We start from the raw sequence: 17,680 nt of genomic DNA, 5'->3' as shown, positions 1-17,680 counted from the left end.
GAAGGGACCTCTAAGAGGGGCTTTATGTGAGGTGGCAGGTCACAGGGTGCTACCCTGGGAAGGGACCCATGCTGCTTTTCACTCTGAGCTAATTCTCTTAAGAATGGTCTGTTACTAGCTAGGCCCACCTGGCTTGGTCCCTCCTCCATGTGACCATTTCCTTTTCTGTTTCCCCATCACACTTCTTTTTTATGTCTATCCTGGGGCCTGGGCATCGTCCCTTAACTTTTTTGCTTAAGGCTGGCACTCTACCACTTGAACCACATCTCCACTTGTGGCTTCTTTTTTTTTTTTTTTGGCAGGGGTGTGAAGAAGTCCCAGGTCTTAAACTCAGGGCCTGGGTGCTGAGCCTTTTTCTGCTCAAGGCTGGCTCTTTAGCATTTGAGACACAGTTCTACTTTTAGCTTTTTGGTGGTTAATTGGAGATTTGAATCTCATAGACCTTCCTGCCCAGACTGGCTTAAACCACAATCATCAGCTTTCACCTTCCTGAGGATTATAAACTTGAGTGGCTGGTGCCCAGTGCCACTTCTGGCTCTTACTGGCTAACTGGAAATAAGAGTCTCACAGACTTTCCTGTCTGGGCTAGCTTGGGATTGTGATCCTCAGATCTCAGCCTCCTGAGTAGCTAGGATTGCAGGTGTGAGCCACAGGTACCTACCTCTCCAGCTAGGAGGAAAACCTTCCAGGACACCATGCTATTTGGACCCTCTAGCTCCCAAGTGAGCCAGATAAGACCCATTTTTTAAATAAAGTACCAAGCTTCTGGTATAGAGCAACAACAACAACAACAAAAATGGACCAATATACCCTTCAAGAAGGTCCCAGTTTCCAAGGGGAATAATGACAACATTTTGCTGTAAAGACTCATTGAAATACTTCATGAATGTGCATTGCATAATGCATACTTATGGTTAATTCTGGCCAATACATACAATCAGTAAAAACTTCCTGTTTTGTAAGTGCTTTTACAGATATGGCTTCTTTCCTGCTCACAGTGAAGTTTCTCGTCCCCACCACGACCAGCCCCCCCTCCTCCCCCCCCCCCCCCCCCGCCACACACACATATCCCACTTCTCCTGCCTCTAGACGCTATTCTGCAACTCCCTCTGGGCAGCCAGCCACAAAAATGCAATCCTATGTTGCTCTTCTCATTCTGAAATGACTTTGAAGAGCTCGCTCTTTCCCCTACTATGACCATAAACTGTTCCAGTGGATAATTTTTTTCAAAGTGAGGCAAATCAAAAACATATGACAAAAAAATCCCCCAAACTCTACTAATGACAGACACAGAGACGCAAACAGACCCCTCTCCCAGTCTCCCTGAGGGCTACGCTGCAGCTTCACAATGAAGTGTGCATGGGAGGGGTAATGCTGATCAAGATGTGTGGTACTTACAAAATGAAACCTCTTTATATAACTATTACGGATTTTTTTTTCTAAAGAGAGAAAAATAAAACAGATTTTTTGAAGTGCAAAACACACAATAGGCAGGGCCATCAGGAAATGACCAAAGGAGCTGGGCTCGATGGAAAGCATCCCTGGGCCTGCTGTGCTGCTCAAGTCAGGGAGCCAGAGGCTAGGATCCATCCCCCTGTGAGTGCAGCAGCTGGAAAGGCCTGAGGACAGGAAACAGCATACACAACCTGGAGACCTATGGCCTTCTCCATACCCTGCATTGCTTTGCTCTGGCTGCTGTGACAAATTACCATAAACTTAAAACAACAGAAATGTATCCTCTCATGGTTTTCATGGCCATTGTGTTGAAGTCCATATCTTTCCTCTTGTGGGTACATGGGACAATACATGCAGCGGAAGTGGGGGATAAGGGGGACAGACAAGGTCAAGGTGACAGCATGAAGCACTTTGGATGCCCATACTTGCTGGAGAGGCCATGCCAGTGAATCAGGGCCAGTGCTGACAAAACCCTGGCCTCATACTTAAGAGACCAAGCCTCCTCAAGATCAAGGAGAGATCACTGCCCTGTTCCCTTAGTTCCTGGCCTTGACTCCACCTCAAGACCCCTCCTTCCCTCTTGAATAGACAGGTCTAGTGTGTTCAGGGCAGTGGGGGACAGCACATCTGGAATGCAGCTGCTGCTTGGAGATGAGCAGTCCCGCCCCCACCCAGTGTGCTCACCCCCACATGGAAAAAAGACACAAGTCATAAACCAGGTGAAAACCATGCCATGTTCTGCCCTGGGACTAAAGGCTCACCTTTAATTTTTAAAAAAAGAAAGAAAGAAAAACATCGAGGAACAGCATGCTGCTAGTGTGGAACTCAGCCTTCCGCAGATTAGCCTCCAGGGTGATCACAGGATGTCCAAGGCTCTGCCTCAGCAAGTCCAAACCCCGGCTGAGCCCCATTTAGACCTTGGCTGGACCCCCAGCTTGACTGTACTGAGAAGGAGGCTGGGAAGCAGCCCTAAGAACACCCTGCACAGCTGGCCATGGGGCAGTGGGTGGAATCCTCAGCTTTTCCTACACGCAGTGAACAGCAGGCCCCATAGAAAGGCCACTGGGTGCCAGTGGCTCACACCTGTAGTCCTAGCTACTCAGGAGGCTAAAATATGAAGATCTCAGTTCAAAGCCAGCCTGGACTAGAAAGTCTATGAGACTCTTGTCTATAATTAAGCACCAAAAAAGCTGAGACTCAAGTGATAGAATGCTAGCCTCAAGCACAAAAGCTCAGGGATAGCACCCAGGACTGAGTTCAAGCCCCTAGGACTGATAAAAGGAGAAGAAGGAAGAGTAGAAGGAAGGGGAGAAGAAGAGCAAGAGGAAAAGGAAGGAGGAGGAGGAGGAGGAGGAGGAGGAGGAGGAGGAGGAGGAGGAGGAGGAGGAGGAGGAGGAGGAGGAGGAGGAAGAAGAAGCAAAAGAAGGAAAAACAGGAGGAAGAGGGGAAAGAGGAGGAAGAGGAGGAGGAAGAGCAGGAGAAGGAGGAGGAGCAGAGGCCCTGTAGGAATCACAGGTCAGTCTTTCTGGTCTTTTCCTCTTAAGGCTAGAGCCTACAGCCCTGGCAGTTCCAGGACCAACACAGAGCTCTGTTCTGGGGCCTTTGTTCAAGGGGACCTCCAAAGGTCCCCTTGTGCCATAAATGAGCTGAGTGCCACTGCCTGCAGATTTCAGTCTGTCATTTGTTTTTGCAACCAGCAGGCCAGCCTGCTGAGTGGTATGCAAGCTTGTCTGCAGGGAGCCTCATGTGGAGCACCTCCAGGGTGGGTGGTGTGGGGGGCTCACTAGAAAACAGGTTGCTGGTATGATCAACAGGGAAGGGAGATTTCTGACAGCCCAAACAAGCAGCTTCCTGAACCAGAAGGCTCCTAGTGTGGAACTCCATCACTACACAACTGCCTGGGCTCTTGTGGTGCAAGTAGGGCCAGCCTCTGCCACCCTGGACCACCCTGACATCGGCCCAAGGCCACCTACTGAGGCCCAGACATTGCTGAGACCTCTAAGGCAAGGAACTTCCCACAGGGTGCCCACCACAGGCAGGAAGTAGGGAAGAGAACGGCAACAAGTGGGAGGACAGAGCAGAGCCGGCCAGCCAGTCACCCATCCATTCGTCTTGCTGGCAACAGCGAGCTTCCATCGACCATGCCAGGCTCACTGGCTGATGGTACTGGATGTACTTACTCACCACATTCCAGAAGAGCGGGTTGAAAGCAACGGTGAGCACAGCAGCCACAAAGCTGGGATCCGAGGGGTCTACGTAGCCCAGCAGCCAGGTCATAACGCAGAGGTCTGCCTGCAGGGACACAGCAAAGTCAGCACAGCCTCAACTACCAGAACTGGGAGAGCCCCCCAGAACTCAGAGATCAATTTGTCCCCTGGGAACACGCCGGGAGGCTCAGGAACATCCAAGTCTCATAAAAGGAAAGATTAAAACAAGCTGAAAACTGGTCAGCTGTGTCGTGCCCTGGTGGGAGGGTGGCGGGGCCAGCAGCTGCCGAGGTGCGCATGGTGCTAGACAAGATCGGTGACTCTGAAGATGGATGCCTAGAACTCTCAAAGGTATGTGACACCAAAGCCGGATATGACCAGGGGCCTCCAGGATGAGGGCATCTCAGAAACCCCCACATAAGTCAAAACCCCCAGCCTCGCAAGAGGACAGTGAAAGCAAATGTGCTCACCCATACCACCCAGCCACAAGCCATCAGGACTGTTTGCAGGGCGGCAGGCAGGGTCGAGCAGCCCAGATGTGCCCCATACCTGTAATAGCACACAGTGCAAGGAGCCCATGCAGGAGTGCTCCTGCCAGCGAGTGCCAAACTGGCCAGTAACCATTAGGCAACTCAGGGGGAGAGTCTGGGGATGTGGCCCAGTGGGGCTGTGCTTGTGGAGCGTGTGTGAGGGCCTGGGTCCCATAACCATTGGAGAAAAAAAGTCTGGAAGAATGGAGAACCCAAATGTATCACATTTAAAATAGTTAAAGCCACAGGTATTAAACCAGGCTAAGTGGGGCTGTGGCTCAAAGTGGAAGAGTGCTAGCCTTGAGCAAAAGAGTTCAGGGACAGTGCTCAGGACCTAAGTTCAAGCCCCACAACCTACCAAAAACAAAAACAAAGACAAAAACGCAAGATTCTTTTTGCTGGGTGTTAGTGGCTCACACCTATAATCCTAGCTACTCAGGAGGCTGAGATCTGAGGATCACAGTTCAAAGCCCGCCCAGGCAGAAAAGTCCCCATGAGACTCTTATCTCCAGTTAACCACTCAGAACTGGAAGTGGAGCTGTGGCTCAGGAAAGAGCACTAGCCTTGAGCAAAAGAATTTAGGGACAGGGCTGGGGATATAGCCTAGTGGCAAGAGTGCCTGCCTCGGATACACGAGGCCCTAGGTTCAATTCCCCAACACCACATATACAGAAAATGGCCAGAAGCGGCGCTGTGGCTCAAGTGGCAGAGTGCTAGCCTTGAGCGGGAAGAAGCCAGGGACAGTGCTCAGGCCCTGAGTCCAAGGCCCAGGACTGGCCAAAAAAAAAAAAAAAAAAAGAATTTAGGGACAGCATCCAGGCCCTGAGTTCAAGCTCCATGACCCCCCCCCCCCCAAAACCAGGCTAGAACAATGTGTGACAAGTCATGTGACAACGGGCTTGACACAGTTGACATTTGGGGCTATATGGGTCCCTTTTTTTTGTGGCTTGGGCTATGCATTCTAGCACAGTTGGAAGTGCATGCATGTGCACATGCACGTGCACACACACACACACACACACACACAACCTCCAGGTTCTGGGTAATAGCAGCAACTCCCCACTATAGCATCAAAAACTATCTCCAGACATTTCCAAATGTCCCCTGGGAACAACCTTCCCAGGTGAGACCCTCTGCTCCAGAAGAGGGGACAGCAAGCCACTTTCAATAGTTGCTTCCTTTTTATAAAGAAGGCACTGCTGCCTGGAAATGTGGCTTAGCAGTAGAATGCTTGCATAGCATGCATGAAGCCCTAGGTTCGATTCCTCAGTACCACAATACACAGAAAAAAACAGAAGTGGAGCTGTGGCTCAAGTGGCAGAGTGCTAGCCTTGAGCAAAAGCAGCTTAAGGACAGTGCCCAGGCCTGGAGTTCAAGCCCCAGGACTGGCAATACTGCCACGGTGCTGGGTGTTAATGGCTCACACTTGAAGTGACCTTATCAGAAGGCTGAGATCTAAGCATCAAGGTTCAAAGCCAACCCAGGAAGAAAAACCCATGAGACTTTTATGTCCAATTAACCAATAAATAGCTGGATGTGGAGCTGTGGCCCAAGTGGTAGAGGCTGAGAGACAGCCCAAGACCCTGAGTTCAGAAGAGCACTGCTGACATTTTGGACTTTATTGAGTTCTCACATTCTTCTCTAAACTTTGCCTTACTTTGAAGGAGTCCAGAGACCCCAAACACCAAAAATACTATGGTGTCTCTCCACATGTAACTCAAATGTCATCTAATTGTAAGACAGGGGTCAAGACCATCAACTGTGACCTTTTCCATAATATCAACTTTGGTGGCATGTTTTATTCTGTTTCATATAAGGATATAGTAAATTCTTTCAAAAAGTGTTTTGCAGCTGGGAATGTGGCTTAGTGGCAGAGTGCTTGCCTTAGCATGCATGAAGCCCTGGGTTCAATTCCTTAGCACCACATAAACAGAAAAAGCCAGAAGTGGTGCTGTGGCTCAAGTAGTACAGTGTTAGCCTTGAGCACAGAGAGGCTCAGGTACAGTGCCCAGGCTCTGATTTCAAGCCCTGGGAGTGACAAAAAGTGTTTTGCCTCTCATTGTGTGTGGGGGAAGAGGGGAAACGGGGTGAGTAATCCCCTCTCTACCTCCCCAGCTCATTCCTGTCCTGGAAGGCATGAAGTAACTTGCAGCCCACTTCTTGCTTCACTGAGTGAACTCCTGGAGAAACTCAGCTTGCCATCTAGAGCGAATCGCCAAGTGTAACACAGTGAGCAGTCTGGAAAGTCACCAGGCTCAGAAGGTATCAATACACAGCTGTCTCCTACTGTGTCCTCCCCACCCAGCCAACCTGCTCTGGGGATTTAACATTTGGGCCCTTTTTCCATTCAGCGTTTTGTAGATAGGGAAGGTATTTTCATTTTTGTTCTCTGGTCTAGGCCAGCCTCAAATCTTGAGCTTCTTTCCACCTGCCTAGTAGCTGATATGAGGGGTGTGTGCCATCATGCCTAGTCTGATCCTGCTTCACAAAACTTTATTTTTGCTATGGAGTCAAGGGTGGAGCTAAACAGATATTAAATGCTCAAACAGTTCTATCCCTTATTCACAGGGAACCATCCCAAACCCATCCAGCGGTTGCCTAAAACTGCAGAACCCTGTATATACTAGGGCTTTTCCTGTACACATAGGCCTATAATAATAATTGGCTATAAATCAGGCACAGCAAGATGTTAACAAGTAACTAATCAAGTAGTACAATTTATACTGAAATAAGTTTGCATAAATATGTGTTCTCTCTTATTTTTATTTATTTATTTAGCCAGTGCTGGGGCCTGAACTCAGGGCCTGAGCACTGTCCCTGGCTTCTTTTTGCTCAAGACTAGCACTCTGCCACTTGAGCTCCCCCCACTGAGAGCAGTAACAACAACAGACCAAGATGTGTCCGCAAATGAGCAGGGGTGAGATGCAAGCTGTGCAGCATGGGGCATGGAAAAGAGCAGGACAACCCACCTGGCCTTCCAACCCCCCCAATCACCACCCCTTGGAGGCCCCAGCAGCCAGCAAGCAGGCTTCTCCAGCTGCATCCTCGGGACCCCCTTGGGTGGGAGAGGGGGGCGTGGAGGGCCATGAACCACTCAGAGGACAAAGCCACTGGAACAAACTTCAAACCCCACCACCTTGCCCTCAAAGAAAGGGAGGCTAGCTGTGCAGCTACACAGCTTCTAAAACCTTCTCTGTGATGATAACATTTATTCCTATCTTATAATGGTTCCTCAGGCTAGGGACTATTTCTTTCTTGATCTTTGTGTATCCAGTGCACTTTCCCAAGGCTGACCCAAAGAGTAAATATTAGCTAAGTGAAACGTGGCTATCATTTCATCATCAGTTTGACTACAGGGCTAGCAATCTCTAAGGGACTCTCAGCTCAGCTGCCCTGTGGCCTCCTCCAGTCTGCCTTGGGAAGGAGGCAAGCAACTGCCAAAGCAGCCCCTGTGGGGCTTCTGTAAGTAGACAAGCAGCTGGACACCAGCCATCACAAACAGGTCCCTCTGGCCATAAGGGCATGGCCTCTTGTGAGACCTCCAGCCAGCCAGATACTGAGCTTCATAAATATTCATTTCTATGGTCCTTGGCAGGGAGGGGGCTGACAAGTGAAGCAATGCTTTCCAAGCACTGGCAGGGGTGGGTGGCCTGACCACAAGGAGGGGAAGGGCTTCCTGCAGCAACCTGAAGTCCCTGAGTGGGAGCTGTCTGTCACTAGGTGTGCAGCTGGGTGGCAGGTATATTGGAAGAGAAGCATGAGAGACACAGAGGCACAGTGAGGATGACAGTCCTGAGGGCCTGGCTTGACCTTCCACCCCATTTCCCAGCCCCACCCCTGACTCTACTCCCCATGTCTTCACCCTTGCACTCCCAGGAAAAGACAATTGGGGTTTGTGTGTTAGGGCTGGAGGTTCTGTAACCCCTGGACTCACTCTCTCAGCAGAGAAGCTCTTAGCCAACTTTTAAAACAATTTAGACTCAGGTACCAGTAGGTCATACTTGTAATCCTAGCTACTCAGGAGACTAAGATCTGAGGAATGAGGTTCAAAAGTCAATTAACTACCCAAAAACTAGTAGAAGTATGGCTCAAAGTAATAGAGCACTAACCTTGAGGGGAAAAATAAAAAGCTAAACAGATGGTGAGACCCTGAGGTCTAGCCCCAATACTGGCACAAGAGGAAAAAATAAAAACCTCGGGCTGGGAATATGGCCTAGAGGCAAGAGTGCTTGCCTTGTATATATGAAGCCCTGGGTTCAATTCCTCATCACCATATATGTAGAAAAGGCCAGAAGTGGCGCTGTGGCTCAAGTGGTAGAGCACTAGCCTTGAGCAAAAAGAAGCCAGGAACAGTGCTCAGGCCCTGAGTCGAAGCCAAAAATAAAAATAAAAAAACCTCAGGCTAGAGTGTGGCTCAGTATATACTGGAGGCACTGGGGTCTAGCACTGATCCACCTCCCCCCCCCCCCCCAGGAAAAAAGCCATCCCCACAGCAAAAGAGTTAGTGATTCTTCTACAGGTAAGATTTTATTAACAGATGCCTACCCTTCAGAGGTACGTTCTCGCCCACCATTGGTAGCTCACACCAGTAATCCTAGCTGCTCAGAAGACTGAGATCTGAGGCTCGAGGTTCAAAGCCAGCCCAGGCGGGAAAGTCTGTGAGACTCTTATCTCCAATTAGCCAGCAAAAAAGACAGAAGTGGAACTGTGGCTCAAGTGATAGAGAGCTGGCCTTAAGCACAAAAGCTTGGGAACAGTACCCAGGCCCCTGAGTTCAAGCCCCAAGACCAAAACAAAATGAAAACAAAAAGTGAGTTCTCTGTGAGATGCCAGGTGTTTGGGGTGATGGACAATGTCCACCACCTGAGTATAGGGCCCACAGTTGTGCCGCCACAGAACAGTAAATTGTGTTCTCATCCCACCCCCAACCCAGTAAAGCAGAGGCTCCACCCCACACACATCCATATTACAGAGGAAGAAGAAGCAGCTGGCTCAGGGTCTCTTGGGGGGCTTTGGGGTGTTGCTTGTGGTATGGTTTCTCAGGCCAGGCTCTAGCTGACAACACAGCTTGTCCTAGCTGTCACGCAGGCTTGTGGATGTCCCTGGATCTGGTGGCAGCTGAGCAAATGCACACCTGGGCCCTGTGGCCCTAGCTGCCCTGGGTCAGCCCTCAGGGTCTGAGGCTGGATATGTACCCTGGGCACTGGGCCCTGCCACTAAGCCCCAGGACCAAACACACTTACCCAAGCCTAAGAAGAAAAGAGGGGAGAGTAGAGGGCACTGTGGGGGGAGGGCAGGAAAGGCCTGAGGACACTGTCTTGGATCTGGAGGGCCCTTTAAAAGGCTTCAGCCCCAGAGGTGGCAGTGCAGGGAGCAGAGGAACAAGGGCATTTCTCAGGTCAAGAGAGCTGTCTGACTACTCTACTATGGGAACTCTTCCCCTCTTTCCCCAGGCTCTGGAGAGAAAACTGCCACGAATCCTTGGGATATCATAAAGAATATGACTCGGTTCCATCGGCCAAATGCTGTGTGTGCAGGAAGATCTTCCTTACTTGGGGAGGGGGTGGGGGTCAGAGCCCAACCAATTATCAAAGTCAGTATCTGATCACAGGCCTTATGTCTTGCAATTTCCTCAACTGCCCTAAAAAAGCCATTCTATCATTAGCCCACACTGCAGATGAGGCAACCAGTAGCTTGGGGAAGCCTGTCAGCCAGGGTCTTCAAGGGGCAGTCAGCCTGCCCTGCCCCTCCAATGCCCAGCAGGAAACCCCACAGGGTACACACCTCTTCTGGCAGTCAAGGGGAGAACCAGCCCTGGCCCTGGTCTCTGGGTCTAGAACCCTACTATGTGGAAGGTGAAGAGGATCAAAATTCTTTCACCTTGTATAGGAGCTGAGGGGAAGGAGGGAAACTGAGGCACTCAGAGACTATAATCAATTAACATGGCTAAAAACATTAGCAACTGATACCTACCTGGATCACCCAATGAGGGCCAAATGGATCCAAATTGGCATTTGGTCCCCCTGTCCTACCTCCAGCCAGGTCCCAGTGCCCCATCAGCCTGGCTCCTGCTCGGTAGGCAGGCAGGAAGAACACACAGGGAAACTGAGTCAGCTTGAGGGGTCATGTTACCTGGAGAAGCGCTTGTTTACCAAGAAAGAATGACTAATGGTTCAAGCAGCAGACGGTCCCACTGCCAACTCCCCCTTCCCTGCACGAGACACAGATACCCCTTTTTGCCTATTGTCGCTCACTTCCCATAGCCAGCTCCAAAGGGTACCTTCCCCTGGGAAAGTGGGGGAGCAGAAATGAACCCAAAACCAGTGTCATAGGCAGGTGCTGGTGGTTCAAGCCTCTAATATCTAGCTATTCAGGAGGCTGAGTTCTGAGGATTGCAGTTCCTGCCCAGGCAGGAAAGTTCATAAGACTCTTCTCTCCAATTAACCACCAGAAAGCCAGAAGTAGAGCTGTGGCTCGTGTGGCTCATGCACTAGCCTTCAGTGAATAAGCTAAGGGGCAGTGCCCAGAACCTGAGTTCAAGACCCAGGACAGGCATAAGAACAAAAAACAAAACAAAACAAAACAAAACAAAAACCCATCAAAGCAGGGAGACCATGGTCTTGTCACCCAGGCTTGGCCTACCAGCCAGTGTGAACCAGAGGTTGTTTGGGGTCCACCTCATACAAACAGCTGGAATCCTGGGTTCCTGCCACTCAGTAGCTCTAAGAAAGGACACCCCAAGGTCATAGGCTGCAGAGCTGCCAGAGGCAGAGGAGAGGAGCGACCTACCAGAGCCAAAAGAAATCGTCAGCAGAACTCCAGGGGTAGCTCAGGTCACCAGGTTTGAGGAATGGGCTCAGCTACAAACACCCCAAAGGGCGCTAAGGAGGAGGTGCATAGCCGTTTCACTTAGCTGGGGAACCTGCGGACTCTTCAGAGCACTGCCCTGTGGTTAGGGAATGATTTGCAGGGAGTCAACAGCACTCAGGGTGCAGGACACATTGTGACATCCAAACAAATAGTAGGAACCCATGAACGTCAAAGTCACATCGATCATACACATCAAAGACAGGTAGGACATGGAGGGGCTGTCCAGATCGGGGATAGGGTCTCAGGCAGGGCCCACCAGCACAGCCCCTTCTGCGCCATTACCCTATGCAACATCTAACAGGCAACTCTGGGAATATCCCTGGGCCTGAAAAGTGACAGGAGATGCAGGACACTGGTGGCTCCAGCATGTAACCTTAGCTTCTCAGGAAGCTGAAATATGAGAATCAAAGTTTGGGCTAGCTTGGGCAGACAAATTCATGAGACTCTCCTCTCCAATTAACCAGCAAAAAGCCAGAAGTAGATATGTAGCTCAAGTGGTAGAGTGCCAGCCTTGAACCAAGCAAGAATATGAGGCCCTGAATTCAATCCCCAGTACTGAAATGAGAGAGAGAGAGAGAGAGAGAGAGAGAGAGAGAGAGAGAGAGAGAGAGAGAGAGAGAGAATATGACTGCGTGGAGTCCTTTCCCCTAGGTCTCTGGTTGGAATGGGGAATGATGTTTGATATTAAAGCAAGCCCCTTCCCCTTTTATTCTACACTAGGTGACCATCTGGCTGGAGGAAGGGCTCTGGACTTTGGCAGCCATAGTTTGAGCTGCAGGCTCCACCTCCACCTTTGTGAAGGACAGCAGGAAAGCTGCCCAGAGCCAATCTGAACCCAGGTTTCCCTCCCCTGAAATGGGGTGATGGGACATGCCACACAGGGCCAGAAGTGAGATCAAGTATGAAAGCTCAGGGGCATCGGGCAGGTCCAGATAAGAAAATAAAAAACAAGCATAGGATGAACAAAAGCAGCAGTGGCACTCACTAGATACTACATTGAAAATGAACTACACAACTTGTGGGTGGGGACAGGAGGGAAAAACTGGAAGACAGCAGGGGAAGAAGTGACATTGTCCAAAAAGAAACGTACTGTTTACCTGTCTTATGTAACAATTTTTTTCAAAAAATAAAGTTTTTAAATGAACCATCAAGGTGCAGGTAGCTTACACCTGTAATCCTAGCTATTCAACAGGCTGAGCTCTGAGGACCAAGATCAAGTCAGCTCAGACAAGACAATCCTTGAGACTCTTATCTCCAATTAACCACCAAAGAGCCAGAAGTGGAGTTGTGACTCAAGTGGTAGAGCACTAGCAATGAGAGAAAAAGCTAAGGGATGTTTTCCAATCCATGAGTTCAAGCCTTAGCAATGGCATACAAGAAAAAATTCAAAAGAAAGAAACAAAGAAGGAAGGAAGAAAGGGAGGGAGGGAGGAAAGAAGGAAGGGAGGGAGGAAAAAACAAATTTTAGGTCTGTGGTACAGTTCATGGTAGATGCCCAGCATACCTGAGGCACTTACCCCAAAAATAAAATAAAAACTAGAAATGGCCACTGTTTGGCTGGCATGCAAATCCCTACATCCCTCATCTCAGGAAGGTAGACATATTGAGTCCTTCATTCGTCATTCAACAATGTGCCCCAGGGGAGTGCAAAAGGATCTCCCAGCTCCTAGCCCCCCACAAGGTGCCCACACAGTTTTTAGGGTGGAACCTGACCTGTCCCCGTGAGCAGCTTCTGCACTGGAGCCACCAACCATTTCAGCACAAGCTTCTGCTAGGCAGCAGAACCCATGTAGGTTCTGCTAACCACACACCACATGCTGTAGTCTAGTGCAACAGCCCAGCGACCTCCACTCAAACACATATCCACCTCCTGCCAAGCCTGGCAAAGGATGTGATATGGCAGGATGGTGTGGTCATGGGACTGGATGCCCCAACAGGCAAGTCTCACCAGGCATCTGTGAGTCAGGAATAATACCTATATAGAAGTTGCCTTCAGAACAAAGACAATGAAACCAGGAAAGTACCAGGCATGGTGTCTGGCACCCAGCCATGCTAGGTCCACGTTAACTCTGAACAACAACCCTCTGAGGTTTCCATCTTTCAGATTAAAAGCTCAGACTGAAAACGGGAAGTGTGGCTCAAGTGGTACAGCCTGCCAACAGAGTTCAAAGCCCTGAATTCAAGCCCTAATATAGGCATGCATGCCCATGGTAGGATGGTGGCCGGTTCGCCAAAGAAACCACCTTCTCTACCATAAAGCATGTCTTAAATTGAGAATAGGAAGCAAAGGATATTCTCAAACCACAGCAGAACTAAATGAGAAATTCATACACAAGAACAACAGAAAATTTCAAGAGAAATTTAAAAAATAGTTTGAACTAACAAGGAGCTGGTGGCTCATGCCTGTAATCTTAGCTATTCAGGAGGCTGAGATATGAGGATACAAGTTCAAAGCCAGCCTGGGTATGAAATTCCATGAGACACTTTATCTCCAATTAACATTTTTTTAAAGTCCTGAAACTCACAAATTGATATATGTTAAGCTCAGAAACCCAAGGCCTGAATGCAGTCCCTTAGCTTTTTTACTCAAGGCTGTCACTCTACCATTTGAGCTACACCTCCATTTCTGGTTAGTTGGAGATAAGAGTCTCTTGGATTTGTCTGCCCCGACTAGGTTCAAACCACAGTCCTTATATCTGTCTCTCTAGTAGCTAAGATCATAAGCATGAGCCACCAGCACCTGGTCAAAACCCAGAGATTTTTTTTAACTGAGCCAAGAACTACTGTATAAAATGCACACATAAGGTTGTATATTGATGTTATTTGGTTTCTTTTCTTTTAGATTTATTTGAGGAGCACTAGTCAGGCAGGCACTCTACCACTTGAACTACACCTCCAGTCTCTTTTTCTGCTGATTATTTATAAGGTAGGGTCTTGTTTTATGCCCAGGCCAGCCTGGCTTATAATCCTATTTGCACTTCTCTGTGTCACTGGGGATGACAGGTACTTGCCACAGTGTTCAGCCATGGCAGCTGGGGTAGAGTCTGGAAATCTGTGTGTGTGTGTGTGTGTGTGTGTGTGTGTGTGTGTGTGTGTGTGCCAATACCAGGACTTGAACTCAGTATTCAGAGTGTGGGACAGCAGAGGGCACTTTCTCTTTTTTGCTCAAGGCTGGAACTTTACCACTTAAGCCACAACTCTGCTTCCAGCTTTTTGGTGATCAACTGGAGATAAGAGCCTTACCAACTTTCCTGCCCAGCTGGTTTCAAACTGCGATTCTCCTATCTCAACCTCCCAAGCCAGCTAGAATTACAGGAGTGAGCCACTGGACCCAAGCAGGTCTGGAAACCTTTATGCCCAAATTGACTCAAACCAATTCCCCCAATCTCTACTTGCTAAGTAGCTGAGATTACAGGTTTGGTTGTTTTGTTTTTTTCTTTCTTTCTTCCTCTTTTTTCTTCCTTTCTTCCCTTGTTTTTTTGTGCCAGTCCTGGGGCTTGAACTCAGGGCCTGAACATTGACCCTGAGCTATTTCTGCTCAAGGTTAGTGGATTTGAGTCACAAGTCCACATCTGGCTTTTGGTAGTTTATTGGAGATAAGAGTCTCACAGACTTTCCTGCCCAAGCTGGTCTCAAACTGTGATCCTCAGATCTCTGCCTCCTGAGTAACTAGAATTACAAGTGGGAGTCACAGGTACTCCGCCCTTGTTTTTTGTTTTTGTTTGGAAAGGACTCTTGGCTTCAATTAATCACCAAAAGGCTGGAAACTGAGTTGTGGTATAGGTGGTAGGGTGCCAGCGTTAAGTAAAAAAGATAAAAGAAAGTGCCCTTAGTTGTCCCCCACACTGAATACTGAAAAAAAGAAAAGAAAAGAAAAGAGTGAGGAAGGCAGGCAGGGAGGAAGGGATCCCTTGGGAATAGGAAATTCAACTGTACCAATAGGACAGCTGTGGAAAAAACAATGTTAGCCAACAAGGGTCATCTTAACCTGTGTCCTCCAGCTGCCCTGCTGCCAGGCTCTAGATGAAAAGAACAAGCAGAAAATCCCTCCCCACACACCCAGGTAACCTTCCCCACTTGCCACCTGCACTTCTCATCTCTTGGTTTCAGTCCTAGTTCCCAGTACCCAGGGGCAAGCCAATAATCCTTTGGTGGTGCTGGTGGGTCTGCCAGTGTCCTCTGTGGAACACTACCCCTTCCATTCTTCCTCCTCACACACAAATTCAAGGTGACCTACCTACCCTTCCAAGCCAGGGCCTTTTCCATATGTGAGATCCGAAGAGAGAAAACATATGTCATGTGGACTGGTTCAGTGGTACTGTGCTTGCCCAGTGTGTAGAAGACCCTGGGTTCCATCCCCCCAACACAGGGAAGGAAAGGAAACAAAAGAAAGTAGGAAAAGGGAAGGAAAGAAAGAAAAAGAGCTTGGGCACTGGTGGCTCACACCTGTAATCCTAGCTACTCAGGAGGCTGAGATGTGAGGATCACAGTCCAAAGTCAGTATAGGCAGGAAAGTCCATGAAATTCTTTTTATTTTTTATTTTTTTATTTTTTTGGCCAGTCCTCGGCCTTGGACTCAGGGCCTAAGCACTGTCCCTGGCTTCTTCCCGCTCAAGGCTAGCACTCTGCCACTTGAGCCACAGCGCCGCTTCTGGCCGTTTTCTGTATATGTGGTACTGGGGAATCGAACCTAGGGCCTCGGGTATACCGAGGCAGGCACTCTTGCCACTAGGCTATATCCCCAGCCCCATGAAATTCTTATTTGCAATTAACCACCAGAAAACCAGAAGTGGTGCTGTAGCTCAAAGTAGTAGCTTGAGCAAAAGAGCTCAGGGGTAGTGCCCAGGCACAGAGTTCAATCTACACCAAAAAATAAAAATAAAAAATAAAGGAAGGAAGAAAGGAAACATGAGTCACAGTCTTGATGCTGATCATTTGGGGTCTAGAGTTTCCTCTAGGGCTGGGGATATGGCCTAGTGGCAAGAGTGCCTGCCTCATGTACATGAGGCCCTGGGTTCGATTCCCCAGCACCACATACACAGAAAATAGCCAGAAGTGGCGCTGTGGCTCAAGTGGCAGAGTGCTAGCCTTGAGCAAAAAGAAGCCAGGGACAGTGCTCAGGCCCAGAGTCCAAGCCCCAGGACTGGCCAAAAATAAATAAATAAATAATAGAGTTTCCTCTAATACCAAGGATGGCAGAAAATTCTAAGGATTCCATCAGTTCTAGAGACAAGATCATGCTTCTAAGGTAGGGTCCCCAGGGAGGCTCCAGGGACTATAGATAACCTACCTTGCTTTGAATGTTCTCGACAAATAAAGTTACCAAGTGCAAACACAGAAGACCCTGGAGGGCTCCCACACATCCACACAGCATGTCCCTAAGCAGGCTTACATGGCATCTTTCCTGCACACTCAGTCACACACTCCCACTCCCAGAGCAATTGTGACCACCCAATTCCTCAGACTCACGTGCAAAATCCTAGATACCCACAAACACACACACACACACACACTTCCAAGGTTGCTCATGAGCTCTGAGACTGGAAACATTCCAGCTGTGTACACAATCCTAGAAATTCACATGCAAAAAAAAAAAACTCACACAATCCCATATACACAAACTGGGACTCATACTGTCCCAGACAACTCACACAATTTCAAACTTCACATAAAATCAGACATAACCACACACACACACACACACACACACACACACACACACACTCCACCCTAACAGGTGTCCCAGACAACTCACACAATTTCAAACTTCACATAAAATCAGACATAAACACACACACACACACACACACACACACACACACACACACACACACACACACACACTCCACCCTAACAGGGAGTTCCAGGGCACGCCCCGTCCCATTGCCGGGCAACAGAGCGGTCCCGCCTCCAACGCTTGGTGGGCGGGGCCTGCCTCACTGGGCCGGTCTCTCCCCATCCTCTCTGGGTCGACACCCAGGCATCCGCAGAACCAGTACCTGCCTAAAATCGATATTGCCGAGACCTCCGCAGCAGTCTGGCCCCGCCACTGAGCTGATCATAGCTCGGTGACCTGGTCTGCAGTTCCTTCCGCCCGGCGGGCCACTCAGGAGGCACCGCGCGGGTACCTCGCGCGGCCACTCGGCCCCAGAGCAGGCTCCATTTCGCTAGGGAAGCGCAGACGGCCGGGACGTTTTCTCGGTGACTCCAGTTCTTCCTGGCCTTCTGGGAAATGTAGTTTCCTATTCTCTTCTTCGTGGGGCCTGCTCTGGCAAGTCCAGGAACCGAGGACTACAAGTCCCAGTGTCGGTGGCGGGAGAGTCCGCAGGTTGCAAGGTGGCCAAACGTCTGCCTAGTTTTCCTGCCTAGTTCCTTTGGTCCCTGCGCCTGCACCTGACCCTCTAGTTCCCTTGGCCTCCTAGATCTGGACTGTCGGAGGTGGGATCGAATCTGACAGCCACCCCTGGCAGTCACGGATTTTACCACAGGCTGTGTGCCTTCTGCCCCCTTTTGAAATTGGCATTATTAAGGCAATTCAGGCTGGGGCGCAGCTTCCCGCCTGCAAAGCCGGGCTCCTCTCTTGCAGCCTTTTCTCACTCATCATCCATTCTCTCCTTC

General features: G+C 49.4%; 1 protein-coding gene across 3 annotated transcripts in view; it reads right to left on the bottom strand.

Moving 5' to 3' along the window:
* Window positions 1–17,224, bottom strand: part of Pemt (phosphatidylethanolamine N-methyltransferase) — a 73,282-nt gene extending 56,058 nt beyond the window's left edge. Inside the window, exons 1-2 of one of the 3 annotated variants that reach the window (XM_048365605.1) lie at window positions 17,062–17,224; window positions 3,640–3,747 (exon numbers count right to left, since the gene is read on the bottom strand). In XM_048365605.1, coding sequence (XP_048221562.1) covers window positions 3,640–3,747; window positions 17,062–17,124 — 171 coding nt within the window. In that variant the 5' untranslated portion in view covers window positions 17,125–17,224. Of the gene's footprint in view, window positions 1–3,639; window positions 3,748–16,348; window positions 16,470–17,061 lie in introns of those variants that run through there. The other 2 variants (XM_048365606.1, XM_048365604.1) reach the window with 2 other exon arrangements.
* Between the last annotated feature and the right edge of the window lie 456 nt (window positions 17,225–17,680).

This window comes from Perognathus longimembris, chromosome 17 (assembly GCF_023159225.1).
Source record: "Perognathus longimembris pacificus isolate PPM17 chromosome 17, ASM2315922v1, whole genome shotgun sequence".
Lineage (NCBI taxonomy): Eukaryota > Metazoa > Chordata > Mammalia > Rodentia > Heteromyidae > Perognathus > Perognathus longimembris.
Note: the sequence above shows the minus strand (reverse complement) of the source record. Positions and strands in the feature narration are given on the sequence as shown.